Here is a 14,732-nt window from a genome sequence, read left to right as displayed (position 1 = left end):
CAACCACTACATCCTTTTCCCGTATGCTGTGCTCTGCTTCCATTGGTTCGGTTACGTTTCCACACTCGCCTCCCCTCTCCCCCTTTTCCCGCGATGTTCCATGGGAATTGTAGTTCTCCGCGCGCGCTGCCGAAGCCCCCTCCAACCGACCGCAAAACCACGCTTCCCAGAGCCCCGCGCGCCGCCCTGCTCCTGCCCTCGGTGGGCGGGGCGGTGACGGCGGCATGGCCCGCTACTGCCGCTCGGGGCGCAGAGCGCGTGCGAGCGATGGCGGCTTCGGACCCAAGTTCCTTCGCGTCGCCCTCCTGCTGCCTCACGCGCCACCTTCACCTGCGCTGCCGCGTAGACTTCGGCGCGCACGCGCTGCGGGGCACGGCGGCTTTCACCGCGCGCGCCGAGCGGGACGCGCTGCGTTGCCTGGTAACGGCGGGCGGGCGGGAGGGAGCGACCACCGCCGCGCTGCGGGCGGACCCAGCGTGGGGGTGCGGGGTCAGCTCGGAGCGCCGCGGCTCTTCCGTTTCTTAGCCCCGGCCGCCGCCTCGCCGCTCTGCCTGCTCTTCCCTTCGTGTCATCCCCGAGGGGACGCGGTGTTTTCACCTTAAAATGGCGAAGGAGTGGGAATAAGCTATTAGAACGCTGCGCTTACGGCTCTTTCCTCTGTCCTTTGCCAGTTATTTTCGCAGAGTATGCAATTAAAAGTGCGAGCCTCGTGAGCTTTATATGTGTTGAACAAAGCCAGGTTTGGGTCTCCTGGGATTTGTATGCTTGGTTTCCTTGCAGACTCCCAGCCTTTAACCTCAGCACTGCTGTCCTCAGATTCCAGTTCCCAGCGCTCAGCGTGCTTGCTTTGCCTCCCCATTTCTGCCTGAGAAATGTAAATGCTTCCCTCTTCAGGCAGACTCGTGTTTAAGGTACAAAGGTACGAGGAAGGCCGTGCCAGTCCTTAACGCTACTCAGTTCCTTCCAGGTTTTGGATACAAAAGACCTCCAGATATTTAAAGTGACTGCAAACGGACAGGATGCAAAATTTGCTTTTGGGGAAAAGCACAGCTTCAAGGGGACCCCCCTGGAAATCACGCTCCCCTTTGAGATGCGAAGGTATGCCCTGTGCCTGCTCTTTCAAATGCTTTCCAAAGCATGCTGCATAAGCTGCTTTTCTGCTTGTGGAGTCTTTGGGTAAAGCTTGCAAAGGGACGTGTCGGAGTGGTGAGTTTCATTGCTGTGTGATCTCGTAGGTGAGATTCATATCTGGCCTTCAGTAGAAAGGCAAACCTTTAGGAGTCTGTACCCACATCCATGGTTTCAAATGACTGGATGGTGGAGTGTTTTAATGCTTCTCCTCTGCAGGAGTCCACCTTGCTCAGCTGTCTGCACTCTGGATGAGTTGCTGCAGGATGAAGCCTGCGGAAATACAGAATGTTTTCCTTTCCTTTATGCAAAGACTGACCCCATGTTACCTAAAAACTACGGGTTACACCTGGGATTAGATACCAGTGTGTTCTCAAATATCGAAATCTTTATTGTGTTATCCCAAGTACAATGAAAAGAGGGGCTTGTAACTGTAATCTACTTCTTCTAAGTAGCATGAAATAAAAAATCATTGCCAAGTTGATACATTTTTGGCAGTTTGCTGTGTTGTTACAACTCTGTACCATCTCACCTGCTAGAGCCCAAAGCTGTGAGTTATGGAGAGGTCCTTTCGTTTGAATTAAATTGTCCAGGAAATTGAATACAAAACAGTAAGAAACAAAATGCTTCCTGTCTCTATGAACTCATCTTTAATTTGTAGTATTGTGGAAGAAAAGGGAATGTAATAAGGCATCTGTCCCTTCTGGGGAAATGCTTGTGAATGAATGTCAAACTGAAAGAATTAAGTCCTTGAACAAATAGGTGACAGTGGAGATACAGAGAGTTGTTTCTTTTGTTTGGCTTCCATCTGGTTTTTTTCACTGTAGCAACAATAAAGTCACAAATAGAGACTAATCTTTCTTGTAAGCATTTATAATCTCATGTTAGGCATAGTCTTCCTTGGAAATCAAAATAAAGCGATGATAGGAAAGTGAAGAATTACAACTGAAAGGCTGACTGTTCAGTGAGCATGTGTGCCTTATGATTGTACAGATTGCTTTTTCTTTTGCTCTCAGATACGTACTTTGGAATGTTAGTTATAAATTAAATATGCGTACCTGGTCAGTTTATCTGGTGTTCAACAGCACTGATTACCTGGATTTTGTGCTGAGATATGTTTGGTTTGTTAATTCCCAAGAGCAGTTTGTATAGCCTGTAACTTTCAGGTAACAGATGCAAGTACTTCTCTGTGCAGAAATTACTAATTATAGCAATTTTCTTCTTAAGGGTTGCATTTGAAGAATGTTCAAATTCTTCATTATTATGGTGTGTATGTTCTTATATAGGCTTTCTATGCTTTTTTGTTTACTTATTGCATTGAGGTTTTTTATATTTACATAGTTTTGGGGAAACTACAAACTTAGCTGGTTTAAGGAGTCAAAAGAAGTCATCTTAATTCTCCATGAACTATAGAAAAGGAGAATGGAAGCGTCGTGTGGTGTTAAAATTGAAATAAAACAAATGACTTTCACTGTCATAATTAAAAAAGGGAAGTTGTTTGTTCTTACTGTTCTCAGTGCTTCTGAGACAGTATGGCAGACTGTTTTCCTGAAAGCTTTGTAGAGGAATTTCAGAAGCGATTGCAAGTCATGTCAAAACTGACAATGTTCTCTACTGTACAGGGGACAAGAAGCAATTATTGAAATCTCCTTTGAAAGCTCTCCAAAGTCTTCAGCTCTCCAGTGGTTTACTCCAGAGCAAACTTCCGGGAAGAAACACCCATTTCTCTTCAGCCAGTGCCAGGTTGGTGTTTCTTAGTTGTTTGTTATGTATTCCTGTAATTCCCTCAGTTTCTGAGCAGGGGAATAGGTCTAATAGGGGAAAGTACAGCAGCCTATAACTGCGTGTGTCAAAGGCTGTGAACAAAAACACTGCAGTCAGCATATTGCTGGGAGTTTATTATGTTTGCAATTTACTAAGTCCAGAACTGATTTATTCCCTCCAGCATTCTTGTTGGAAAACATCTAGTTACAGAATGGTAGGGTTGGAAGGGACCCCTGGATGTCAGCTGGTTCAAGCCTGCTGTGTAAACAGGAACATTTAGAATGGGTTTCCCAGTCCTTTGCAACCAACACATGTGGTTCTGATGTCTTACCTACCATTATTTCCTTAAAAAATCCTTAATTATGAAAACTGCCATAGGCTACAAATCACCAAGTATTGGTTTGTGGTTAATTCTCTGCAGAAGATGTACAGATTTCTAGTATAATACATTAATTTGATTTATTTCCAGTCCTTTGTGCAGGGGAAAATAGTTACATTTTAGCTAAATTTTTTTTTTTTTTTTTTTGTCTAGGCTAACCATTGCAGAGCCATTCTTCCTTGCCAAGACACACCTGCTGTGAAACTAACTTACTATGCTGAGGTAGGTGACCCTAAGATAGTTTTGTCTAAATAAAGACAAACATTACAGTGTGTGGTTTTTATTTACTTATTTGTGGTAGCTGCCAAAAAAAAAAAATCAGTGGCTTGAAATGAAAACAGAGAATAATGACTTTTAACTTACTATAAGAGGCAAAAAACTGTGTGTCTTCACTGTGACACTTCTCTGGCTTTACCATTTTATTTATATACATCTTTTCATCATTCACGTGTATCTTTATTTCTAAAAAGAGAAAAAAGTGTTGGAGTAGAAAAAAGAATCTTTTTAAATCTGAGAGCAAAACAACAGAAAGTGCTGCAAAGTAAAAAATAACTTGAAATGGCTTTCCTGTATGCATTAAGTAATTGCGTGTTCTGGTACGTAGCTGGGGTATCTTTGCAGTGTTGGTGTAAATAATCTGGTTGCTTTAAAGAAGCAAGAAGGGAGACGTGCACTATGATCAGCAGCCAAAAGAAAGTGAAACCTTGAACACTTGTTGAAGGTTGTCCTTTTGGTTAATTCAGTATTACCAGCCCCTGAAGCAACATTTTCAATTTGAGGTGGAAAGTTTTCCAATAGGACACATCTGGACTACTGTCTTTGCTCCAGCTGCTTCTAGTATATTATGTAACACTGTATGCCAGCTGAGTTCCTCATGGCTGCAATGCCTTCTTTCAGATATCTGTTCCCAAAGAGTTGGTGGCTCTTATGAGTGCTGGTCGTGATGGAGAGATGCCTGACCCAGAGGACAGCAGTCGGAAGATTTTCAGATTCAGTCAGAATGTAAGTGCTGCAGGCTAGTAAGTAAAGGGCTGCCTGAGGTCTTACTGCTTTTATGGAAAGCATCTCCAACTAATTAAAGGTTGTGGATTCGTTATGTAGTGCAGCTAGTTCAATGATTCCACTGTTCCTAACGTGGCTGTCTCAATTTATTCTCCTGGCTTTTGTTCTCACAACGTTATAGGCTACAGTCCTGGTGTTTGTGGGATCTCCTAGTGAGCCTCATTCATATTGCTCAACAGGCAGGAAAAACAATTAAGCAAAGGGAAATGATCTGGATGAGTGAGGGTCTGAGTAAGGGCATGGTGAGATGGGCTTGGGTGGCTGGAGAGAGGAGTGGAACCTCTGAACTGCAGCTGCTGTTGGACTGATTTGGCTGCTGTGTGAAACCTGGGAGAAGAGAGGAAAACAAATAGTTTCCTCATCTGTGAGCTTCAGTACAGTGTTGTACCTGCTCTGTAGAGCCAAAAACATTTTATGCTCTTGGTCTAATGTATAAGGCTTTGGTGTTCGTTGTACGTTATCTAGAAATACGCTGCTGATAAGTCAAGTGGACTTGCACAACCTATAACATCAGATTCATCGAATTCTTGGATATGTATATATGTTGAGCTTACCTAGAATCACTTTTTTGTTCCTTTGATCCTGGCCTGGGAGAAGCGTAGTGGAGAGCAATCTCTGTAAAATGGATTTATGACACAAAAGCTGTTGAGAGTTGAAGTCATTTCAGAACTTGATCCTAACTTATCAGGCATCAAAATGTGGGAATTTGTTGTTAATCTTTTAATAACCTCTCTATAACACAAGTCAATGGACTTAAATCTTTTCCAGAATATGTTGTGTTAATATGTGAAATGAAAACAAATATGACTTAATGGTACTGGAATTCATTTGGAAAACTGACTTTCTTTTGAATGCTTACCAAAGAAGTGATGGTTTTTTTGTATGCCTTTATAGCTACAGATTTCTTTTTTTTTTCCTTTTCAAGCAGAAATAACACTTAAAAAAAATGGTGTCCTTTGTATGAAAGATGAATGGAACAAGTACTTGTAGATGAAGAAATATCATTTGGAGAGAAATAACAGTACCTTTGTAATAATGTAAGGCAAAAAGCTATAGAGGAAACGTGTACACTTACCTTATGTACCACTGTTTTATTTTGCTTTAATCAATGATGTTGGCAGCTCGCATTAAATAAGGTAATTTTTTTTTTAATGTTCTCCTTTAGGTTCCCATACCTTCCTACTTAATTGCTTTAGTGGTTGGAGATTTAGAAAGCAGGTGAGTGAATCTGCACAAAGTATAAATATTAATAGCGGTTAAGAAAAAAAATATTCACAGGTTTTATTTTTGTTGTTATTTTTATGAGTTTTTCTTTGGTCACTTGATCAAATTTCTAGTTTTTAAAAGTCTGAGAGGTTCAGTGAACCTGTGAGGAAGTGAACTTTCTCTTCATCCTGAAACTGAATTGTTCTACAGTACTTCACCTTACTGAAATCTTGATTCACTCTTGCATCATTTTCCTGTTCAGTATACTTTTGCATTAAGATCAACTATGAAGATTTTAGAGCTGATTGGAGCCACTGAGAGCTTCTTTTAGCTCAAGGAAAAATGTATTTTTTTCTCTAGTAACAAATAAGCCTACTGTTGTACAAAAGGCAGAAAATGAAGGCTTCAGGATGTGTTAATCCAACCAGTAATAATGCCTGCGAATTAGAGCTTAGCAGCATTTTAATGTCTGTAAATGCATTCCCTATTTGTTTGTCCTGTAGATGGCTGTGGTTTGTTTTGTTTTCTGAAGCCGATTCCAGTGTCACTTCAGCATTGGAGAGAAAAAGGAGAGGAAGATTCTGTAACAAAGTTCTTGAACATCATGGATTACCCATGAGCACATTAACGTGTGCTTTCTGTGTTAGTTTCCCATAGAAGGTTTTCCAGTTCATAGTGTTCTCACTGGCATTTTCACTTCCAACAGAAAGATTGGTCCAAGGACACTGGTGTGGGCTGAAAAGGAGCTGGTGGATAAATCAGCCTATGAATTTGCTGAGGTAGGTAATTAACAAAAATGTCTTCTAAACTAATTGTTTTACTTAGTATTGAAAAAGGAACAGGATGTAGCTTAGAGTTTTGTTCATCTGTAGCCCTGCTTTCTCCTCTTCCTACCCCAAAAATGCTGCTGTTCTAGCACAACACAGAACTATTACTAAATATAATTATTGCCACACAGTGTTTCACTTGTTTATCATGTGGGACATTCCGAGATGAGAGAGAATGCAGTGTGTGGTCAGTAGCTTATAACTTCTCTAGTGTTTGTAGTTAGAAATCATATCATAAACTAATGTGAATTCTTCTTTCAGACTGAAGCTATGCTGCAGACAGCTGAAGATTTAGCAGGACCTTATGTATGGGGACAATATGATTTGTTAGTCTTACCACCTTCTTTTCCTTATGGTGGTATGGAGAATCCTTGCCTTACTTTTGTAACTCCAACCCTATTGGTAAGTGTAACAATGGTGAAAGTCAAGCTTTCCTTAGAGTTTACTCATCCATCATATGATGGATGTTTATCTGCAGGCCATCTTTTGTCCAGAAAGATTTGTGTGGTATATTTTGAGCTTTACCTGAAATGACAGTTGCCTTTTTTTCTTCTTTTGTAGGCAGGTGATCGATCTCTATCAAATGTAAGTGCAAAATAAGTTCATGTCTTCAATTAGAATATAGCTTGAATTTGCATCTAAGCTTTGTATTGAATATCTGAAAACTTAGTCTCTTGTTCATCAGGAGAATTAAAAGTTAACAGTGATACAAAAAGTCTCACACAGTGTGTTTTAGTTCTAAATAAATTCTAAAATAACCATTATGCATGATGAACAGATGAAAATGACTTATCCTCCTTAATATATAGAGGACTGAAGTCAGCTGCTCATTAGCTTTTTTTTTTTCCTGTCCTGTGTTATATAGGAACGTGGATACATTTAAAAATCACAACTAAGTTGCTTTCTTCTAAATTGTTTGTAGGCAACTTCTTCAGTATACCTGCCTCTATGAGTTAGAACTTGCACTGTGTATGACTTACTTGCAAAGTGAAAATCATGAGTACAAATTGAATAAATTCTAATTTTGTCCAGTAAGTTGAGTACTCTGGAAGCTGTTTTACCTGATAGGTCTCTCTACTAGACTGATACACTGCCTTAAAAAATAAATATGATCCTTATGTGATGGTTGTCCCAAGAGCACTGAAATATTAGACATGGGTACTTTTTAATGTCTCATTCATTATCCTTCAAGGGGGCAACTGTTTTCTTCTTGTTTGCTTCTTTAGAACATCCCAGCCCTGCAGCAGACAAACAGGTTTGTGAGGAAGTAATATTAGTCCGTTACTTGACATGTGTCCAGTGCTCTGTAATGTGATTTCACAAACAAGTACCTGAACAGTTCTATCAGAAGAATTATTTTTGTTGATCAGTGTGGCTCTGTGATTTGCAAGCTACAGATTCAGAATTATTTCTCATGATGGTTTGATTGCATAGGGTTAGTCCTCCAACTGATGTTTATATGGAAAAACTTACAGATCTTTGACTATCTGTTGACCTTGGGAATGTAGTGCAGTAATCCTGCTAGGATTTTTCCTTTCTGTTGGGATTTGTTTTCAAGAGAGTCTAAAAGGTAAATCTGTCTCTTTCTGTTTTAGGTTATTGCTCATGAAATCTCTCACAGTTGGACAGGAAACTTGGTAACAAACAAAACATGGGAGCATTTCTGGTAGGTATGATGTTTAGCACAAGGCAAAATATATATTAAAATCTGCAAAGAGAATAGTGAAATTCATTTTGTCATCCTATCACTGCTGACATTATCAGTATGTTTCCAGGCTGAATGAGGGGCATACTGTATATCTGGAACGCAGGATTGGTGGTCGGTTGTTTGGTGAGCAGTTCAGACACTTCAAAGCCTTAGGAGGATGGAGGGAACTGCAGAATACGGTAAATGTCTTCAAGATTTTGTTAACTTTAGGTGTGCACCTACACAGGTTGCTCTGAAAGTAAGACTATGAAACTGCAAGAGATACCATAAGCACAATAACGCTGTTGGATGGACCAAATTCTCAGCTAGAAAACACTGTTTTTCAGCATAGTCACCACCATTAGCTGTGCATTTTTGGCAGCAAGAAACAAGAGCCTGCATGCTGCATTCTTAAAAATCTGTACCAGTAGAGGTGACCCACTGTCACTACTGCTAAAACACATCACCCAAAAAATGCCTCACTGTGCTCACATCCACTGTTTGGTCTCCATACACACTCAGCAAACATCAGTGAATGTCAATGAGTGTGTTTGTTTCTGCATGGAGGAATTCAGTTCCACACCTTTGCTTCCTATGCACTTCTTTGTCAGATGCTGTTTTGTCACGCTGCCCCTTTGCTGCCATCTGTCTCATGGCAACAAGATGTAACAGAATGTTGGCAGGAAGGTTCAACCTCTGCTGCCGCACCACCAACATCCACCTCTGATGCTGTGTGCCAACATAAATGTAGGAAGCATTACTTTCAGAGTGGCCCTTGTAATTAAAATAAAGCTGATTTCACTGTTCTCAGGAGTAAGACTTGTCTAGATATGTGAGCTTTCCTAGCATTTTCTTACTAAAGGATGCCCAACTTTGATTCTAAGGTATGTTATCTTCCCAAGGTAATTAGCTTAGAAAATAAATAAAGCTTTTTGCAATGTTTTGAGCTATTTTATGAGGATGAACTTCTTGCTAGCTTCTCTTGGTTGTAACTGGGTATGGATAAACTGTAGTGTTACTTGTTCACTTACTAGTAAGCAGCTGAAAGCTTGTCAAAATTGAAGAACTATAGAGTCATGTAGGTTGGCAGAGACCTTCAACATCGTCCAATCCAACCATCCATTCAGCCTACGGGGTCCCATCATTGAATTATGTCCCTTAGAGCCTCAAGCTTATCTGCAAGCATGACCATCAGAATCACCAGTGCCAAATACAAATACAAGATTTTTGTTTCTTTTCTCCTGTATACTGAATTATACTTGAACATTTTGCAAATCTATTACTATCTAGGAAGGATGATAAATTTTGTTAGATTAGGTAGCATTGGTAAACTTTGGTTTTCAGATTTCCAGTCTGTGTCAAAATAGCTGCCTCTCACTCTGTTTGATAATGCAGTTTACCTATTTTATTATATTTCTACTTCTTTTTTTGCTTTTAACCTTTTATGCCACCTACTTAAAACAAGTAGTTTGATAATAAATAATCCCTGAGTTCTCATGATTGCAACATGCGTGACAGTAATTAACTACTTAGGAATGTTGGGAACATGAGGTAATTGATCCTAATGTCTTTTTGTTTGACGCGTGGTTGGACATTCTCAGAGCAAAATGAGAAGAAGTTCAGTAAGCTGCACAGATTCAAAACTTTACAAAAACTTAAAGATTGACACAGTGATTTGGGCTGTCTCTATTTTGGATGGATGTTATCTTTATAAATAGGATTAGCTGTGATTTTTTTTTTTTTTTTTTTTTTAAATTTTTGTTGCAGATAAATACGCTTGGAGATAAAAATCCCATCAGTAACCTCGTCCCCAATCTGAATGAAGTAGATCCTGATGTTGCCTATTCATCTGTTCCATATGAGAAAGGCTTTGCTTTGCTTTTTTACCTTGAGCAACTTCTTGGAGGACCAGGTAAGCGTTAGTTAGGCTTCACAGATAATTCTTTTCCATGTTAATTTCAAACACTGAAAGGGTTGTTTCTTTTTAATTCTTAGATGTCTTCATGGGCTTCTTGAAGGCTTATATACAGCAGTTTGCTTATAAGAGCATAGTAACCGACGACTGGAAGACGTTCTTGTACTCCTACTTCAAGGATAAGGTTGGGTAGTATTTAAAACCTTTTGATTATGTCAAGCTAAGGCACAACTCAGGAATTAAATTCTTTAAGGACCAGGTTTTTTTCTTTCTCCTTTTTATCTCAGGGTCTTAATATTATGCAGTCTGCAATCTTACAGAGATGGGTTTGCATTATGATGTTTGTGGGTCGGTTTGCTCTCTATTTTATTTCTGGAATGTTTTGCATGGTAGTTGGAGGTACTTTAAAAAAAAAATTGAAACTGGTTTCATAGGGCATGCTTTTGTCTCAAAATGACTCTTAAAATTCACTAAGAACTTGTGTTGTTCATAGGTAGATATTCTTGATAAAGTAGACTGGAACTCTTGGCTGCATGCTCCAGGAATGCCACCAGTGAAACCCACGTAAGCTGCATTTTTGTTACAGTTTGTCTATTCCTTCCAAAGCTGCTGATATTCCAAATGATAATAAAACAGTTTGTAATCAGGGTGAAAGTCTTCTTACAAATGTACTATAAGAAAATGACCTTGTGCTATGTAAAAAATGATGCACGTTTTATGTAAGAAAAAAAAGCATTATTGAAGTTGCTTTCTTCTTAATTCTGCTGGAAATTCATTTTGCTTTTTTTTTTTCTTTGACAGTTTGTTGTGACAATATTCTTTTTTCTTCTACACTGTGTAATGTGCAAATAATAAAGCATCATGTGCTCAAATAACCAATCATTTTAGGAGTGCAGGGATCAATAGATTGCATCGCTTATGCATAGAATGCTTGTAACTAAGGCAAAAATACATTTTATGAGAATAGTATGTTTGTAAATTGTATTCCAGTATTGAATTGTAAATTGTATTCCAATATTGAATTGGAGCCTACAATGAAGAAAAAAAAGAAGTGGAGCCACGATCAAATAATTCCTAAGCATCTTGTAAAAACATTGCAGAAACGTCTTGCTTCCTGGGTGTGATCCTTTCTTTATAATCTTTGACAGGTATGATATGACACTAACAAATGCCTGTGTTGCCTTGAGCCAAAGATGGATCAAAGTGAGTAGTTTAAGAATTTAACTGAGGTCTCTGTACATTGAAATAGTCTTCTTTATACAGGGTGAACCATTCTCTTCTGAAATCTGTTACTTGCTTAGAAAGATTGTTAATGATGATAGTATTGCTGCCAGAGGTTTTGCGTTACGCATAATAGCCTTTCATTGTGGAATCTGTGAATTTGCTATGGCTTCTGTATGTGAAGTGCAGTACATTTTTAATAAAGCATCCAGCCAGCTCTATGTGACATGTATATGCAGATGTTCAAACGTGAATTTACACCTGTTTATGTTTAGGAATATCTATTAGAAACTTAAGAAATTATTTGCTTTTAGGCAAAAGAGAGTGATCTGGGTTCATTCAGCTCAGCAGACCTGAAGGGAATATCATCTCATCAGTTGATTGAGTTCTTGGCACTGTTGCTCCTGGAGGTAAATGCATGGCTGGAGTGTACTGCTTCTGGTATCGCTAAGGCAGTCATAGAGGCTCAAATGTTCTTTGAAATTAAATTGTCTTTTTTTCTTTTCTTTTCTTTTCTTTTTTAAGTCTTGCTGTAATAACCTGCTCTCACTGTGCATAGTCACTAAAACATTCAGCCATGCCTCTCTGATTATGTTTGGTTCTCCAGCTGACTGGGGATGTACGGGCTATTTTGGATTGAAAGATAAAAAGAATATTAGAAGTTGCTTGAATTTGTTCTATAATTGAAGTTTGTGACCTGCAAATAAGCTATAAAAGCTGCTAATGAAACAGAATGTACTTGAAGATTTGAAATGGCTGGTAGTACTGAATGTGGGAATTTGCTAATGGTTACTCATTGCCCCTTCCCTGATGCTCTGAAAAGGTGAAAGGAACAAGTTTATCAGCTAAAGTTTTTAAATCCCATGTAACTTCAGTTCTCTAGAATGATCCTGTTTATTTTTGAAGTATGTGGTTTGAGGTGTGCCTCTGCCTTATTCTGCCTATGCAATTGCCTTTTTCAGGCTCCTGTGCCGTTGTCACATGTCAAACGAATGCAGCAAGTGTATGACTTCAATGCTATAAGCAATTCTGAAATACGATTCAGGTTTGTTCTAGTATGGATGCTTTTTCTACCATTAAATGCTTTCATAAAACAAATTGCCCTGCTTCATAAATGGTTTGAGCCATAGTGTTTCATTGAACTGACACAGCTGTTCCTATGTTTTGTATGTGCTTGTAAGCATGCTTACCAAAGTGGTATTGTTACTTACCAGTTGGGCAAATGTAGTCTAGTAGAGCAAGCACCTGCTATTACAGAGCTTCTGTCTCTTAAAATAAGTGTAAATATCAAAAGAAGTATCTAAACAGGTAGGAGAGGCTTTAGTTGTGTGTCTCAATTCTTACCACTTCTACTTGATATTTACATATTGTTAAAACAGGCCACTTGCTTTTAAAAACAGTGTATCTTTGAGGTCATAGTCATTTTCAAATATCATGATGACTCACATATTTTGCCTTTGTTGTGTACTGGGTACGTTTGCAGGAGCGATGGTTATTCTGCTTTACCTCTAACTTAGAGGTCTTTGTTCCTTATTAAAAAACTAATTATTTTCAACCAGTATTTCCCTGGTTTCTTGCAATATCGTTTTCCCATACTTAAAGCAAATATGTGCCAGCTGGTAGTGAGGCTTTGTTTGCAGGTTTTTTATTTTATTTTTTGAATTTTTTCATAACTAGGTCCCATGTGACAAGTGCTGTGTAATTCAGTTCAGAGTGATGCAAGCGGATGCTGCGGTAATATAATAGAAATACATTGCCTCAGGAAAAAAACATCAGACATCTTCGAGAAAAGTTGAAGCATTTCATTCATAAAACATAGAAAAGTCTGCTTTTGTACCATGCCATACAGACACTAAATATTTTATACTGAAATTATGCCAGAATTCCATTCCCATGAGCAGCACCGCTTGGGGCGTTTACAGGAGCAGAATCAAGCTGACTAACTGCAGCAAGTGAAAGTTCTGTTTGTCTGTTTGTTCCAGATGGCTGCGCCTCTGCATCCAGTCCAAGTGGGAAGAAGCGATTCCTCTGGCTCTAAAAATGGCAACAGAGCAGGGCAGGATGAAGTTTACTCGACCCTTGTTCAGGTAGAAGTAATGTCCAGGTTGTGGAAGCTCACGCTGTTGGCATTTTTAGTAAAACAGGATAAGTAATTCTAGATATTGTATATGCATTATGTTATGCTTTATAGTGATATAGCACAGAATTTTCTATATGCTGCAAACAAGATTATCTTCAGAGTCACTCTCCACTTTCTGGCTTTTTTTTAAATAGGTTAAAGTTTATGCCCCAGTATGTCCCTAAATGTGAAGCTGTCAAGAGGAAAGTAAAGCCTTGAGAAAATATTCATTGAGCCATTGTACTGTCATTTGTTTCTTCCATAGTCTTTTTTTCTTTTCTCATAACAGTATATGAAGTGTGGTTTTTGTTTTTTGTTTTTTTAATAGGGACCTTTACAATTTTGACAAGTCTCGAGATCTTGCTGTCAAGACATTCCTGGAGCATAAAGCCTGTATGCACCCAGTCACATCAATGCTTGTGGGCAAAGACTTGAAGCTGGAGCAGTGACAAACTTATTGATTCATTTGAAATTTTCTTATTGCTGATTCTGCAAACTGTTTGTATGCATGCTTGATGATGGTGTAAAATGTTCTGCTGCTTTGGTACTACTTAGATCAAATTTGGTACTTTCTATTTTGCAACTCCGTGTAATACTGCAAAAATCACTAAATCTTTGGAACTAGGAGAAGGGTTTCTTTGCAAGCAATTGGTAGAACACAAAAAAAAAATATTCTGAGATGTTGTCATTTGTCAGTCATGGGATTTAAAAACCTGGAAAGAGTGTGGCTCTTTGTGCACAGCTTTCTCTTTCATAGCAATATACAATTAGAACTTCAAGTATCTGACAACTGAAAAATAAATCTTTTTATTGCTCGCTTGTCTGTGTATTGATCTGTATCAAAATAATAGTTTTCTTATTTACTGGAAGCTGGCAAACATTGTTGTAATTTTCAAGAAATACAAAAAGACAAGCCTGCTAATTATGGGCCTGTCAGTCTCGCTTGGGTTCCTGGCAGGGTTATGGAGAAGATTATTCTGGGAGTTGTGGTAAAATAGCAGACAGTGCAGTCATTGGTCAACAGTCCTCATGAGTTCATGCAGAAAAAGTCTTATTTAATGAACTTCTCCTTCTATGACATGATTGCCCACCTAATTGGTCGTGTTTAGGTGTCACAATACAAGAAGGACATAAAGTTATTGAAGAGTGACCAAAGGAGGGCTACAAAGATGGTGAAGGGTCTAAGAGCAAGATGAGGAGTAGCTGAGGTCCTTAGGTTTGTTCAGCAGAGTTTGATTTTGCATAGTCCTGTGTGGAGCCTGGAGTTGGACTCGATGATCCTTGTGATCCCTACCAACAATGTTCTTTGATTCTGTGATACTTTTCTAATTCTTTCATGGTTTTGAATTTGTTTCGTATTTCCATTTTATAAACAGCTCTGGCTGTGAACTGCTCTATGCTAATGTAACAATTTAGAGATAAGG

At 38.9% G+C, this 14,732-nt stretch overlaps 1 protein-coding gene across 1 annotated transcript; it reads left to right on the top strand.

Moving 5' to 3' along the window:
- The first annotated feature begins 213 nt into the window (after nucleotides 1–213).
- Nucleotides 214–14,123, top strand: LTA4H (leukotriene A4 hydrolase). Its single transcript, XM_048926700.1, has 19 exons — nucleotides 214–420; nucleotides 968–1,098; nucleotides 2,751–2,871; nucleotides 3,425–3,493; nucleotides 4,169–4,273; nucleotides 5,499–5,551; nucleotides 6,246–6,318; nucleotides 6,628–6,768; nucleotides 6,928–6,951; nucleotides 7,962–8,032; nucleotides 8,142–8,253; nucleotides 9,821–9,965; nucleotides 10,049–10,152; nucleotides 10,462–10,532; nucleotides 11,117–11,171; nucleotides 11,504–11,599; nucleotides 12,152–12,234; nucleotides 13,172–13,276; nucleotides 13,637–14,123. Exons 1-19 carry the CDS (start codon nucleotides 268–270, stop codon nucleotides 13,755–13,757), a joined length of 1,833 nt encoding a protein of 610 aa, XP_048782657.1. The 5' UTR covers nucleotides 214–267; the 3' UTR covers nucleotides 13,758–14,123.
- The last annotated feature ends 609 nt before the right edge of the window (nucleotides 14,124–14,732 follow it).

The sequence above is a fragment of the Lagopus muta genome, chromosome 1 (assembly GCF_023343835.1).
Source record: "Lagopus muta isolate bLagMut1 chromosome 1, bLagMut1 primary, whole genome shotgun sequence".
NCBI classification, from domain to species: Eukaryota; Metazoa; Chordata; class Aves; order Galliformes; family Phasianidae; genus Lagopus; species Lagopus muta.
This window is presented reverse-complemented; position numbering and strand designations above follow the sequence as displayed.

Coding starts and splice junctions, on each gene's coding strand:
- LTA4H (XM_048926700.1), top strand. CDS start 268: ATGGCGGCTTCGGACCCAAGTTCCTTCGCGTCGCCCTCCTGCTGCCTC. Junction 10,533..11,116: donor ATGCCACCAGTGAAACCCAC/GTAAGCTGCATT, acceptor AATCTTTGACAG/GTATGATATGACACTAACAA. Junction 12,235..13,171: donor AATTCTGAAATACGATTCAG/GTTTGTTCTAGT, acceptor TGTTTGTTCCAG/ATGGCTGCGCCTCTGCATCC.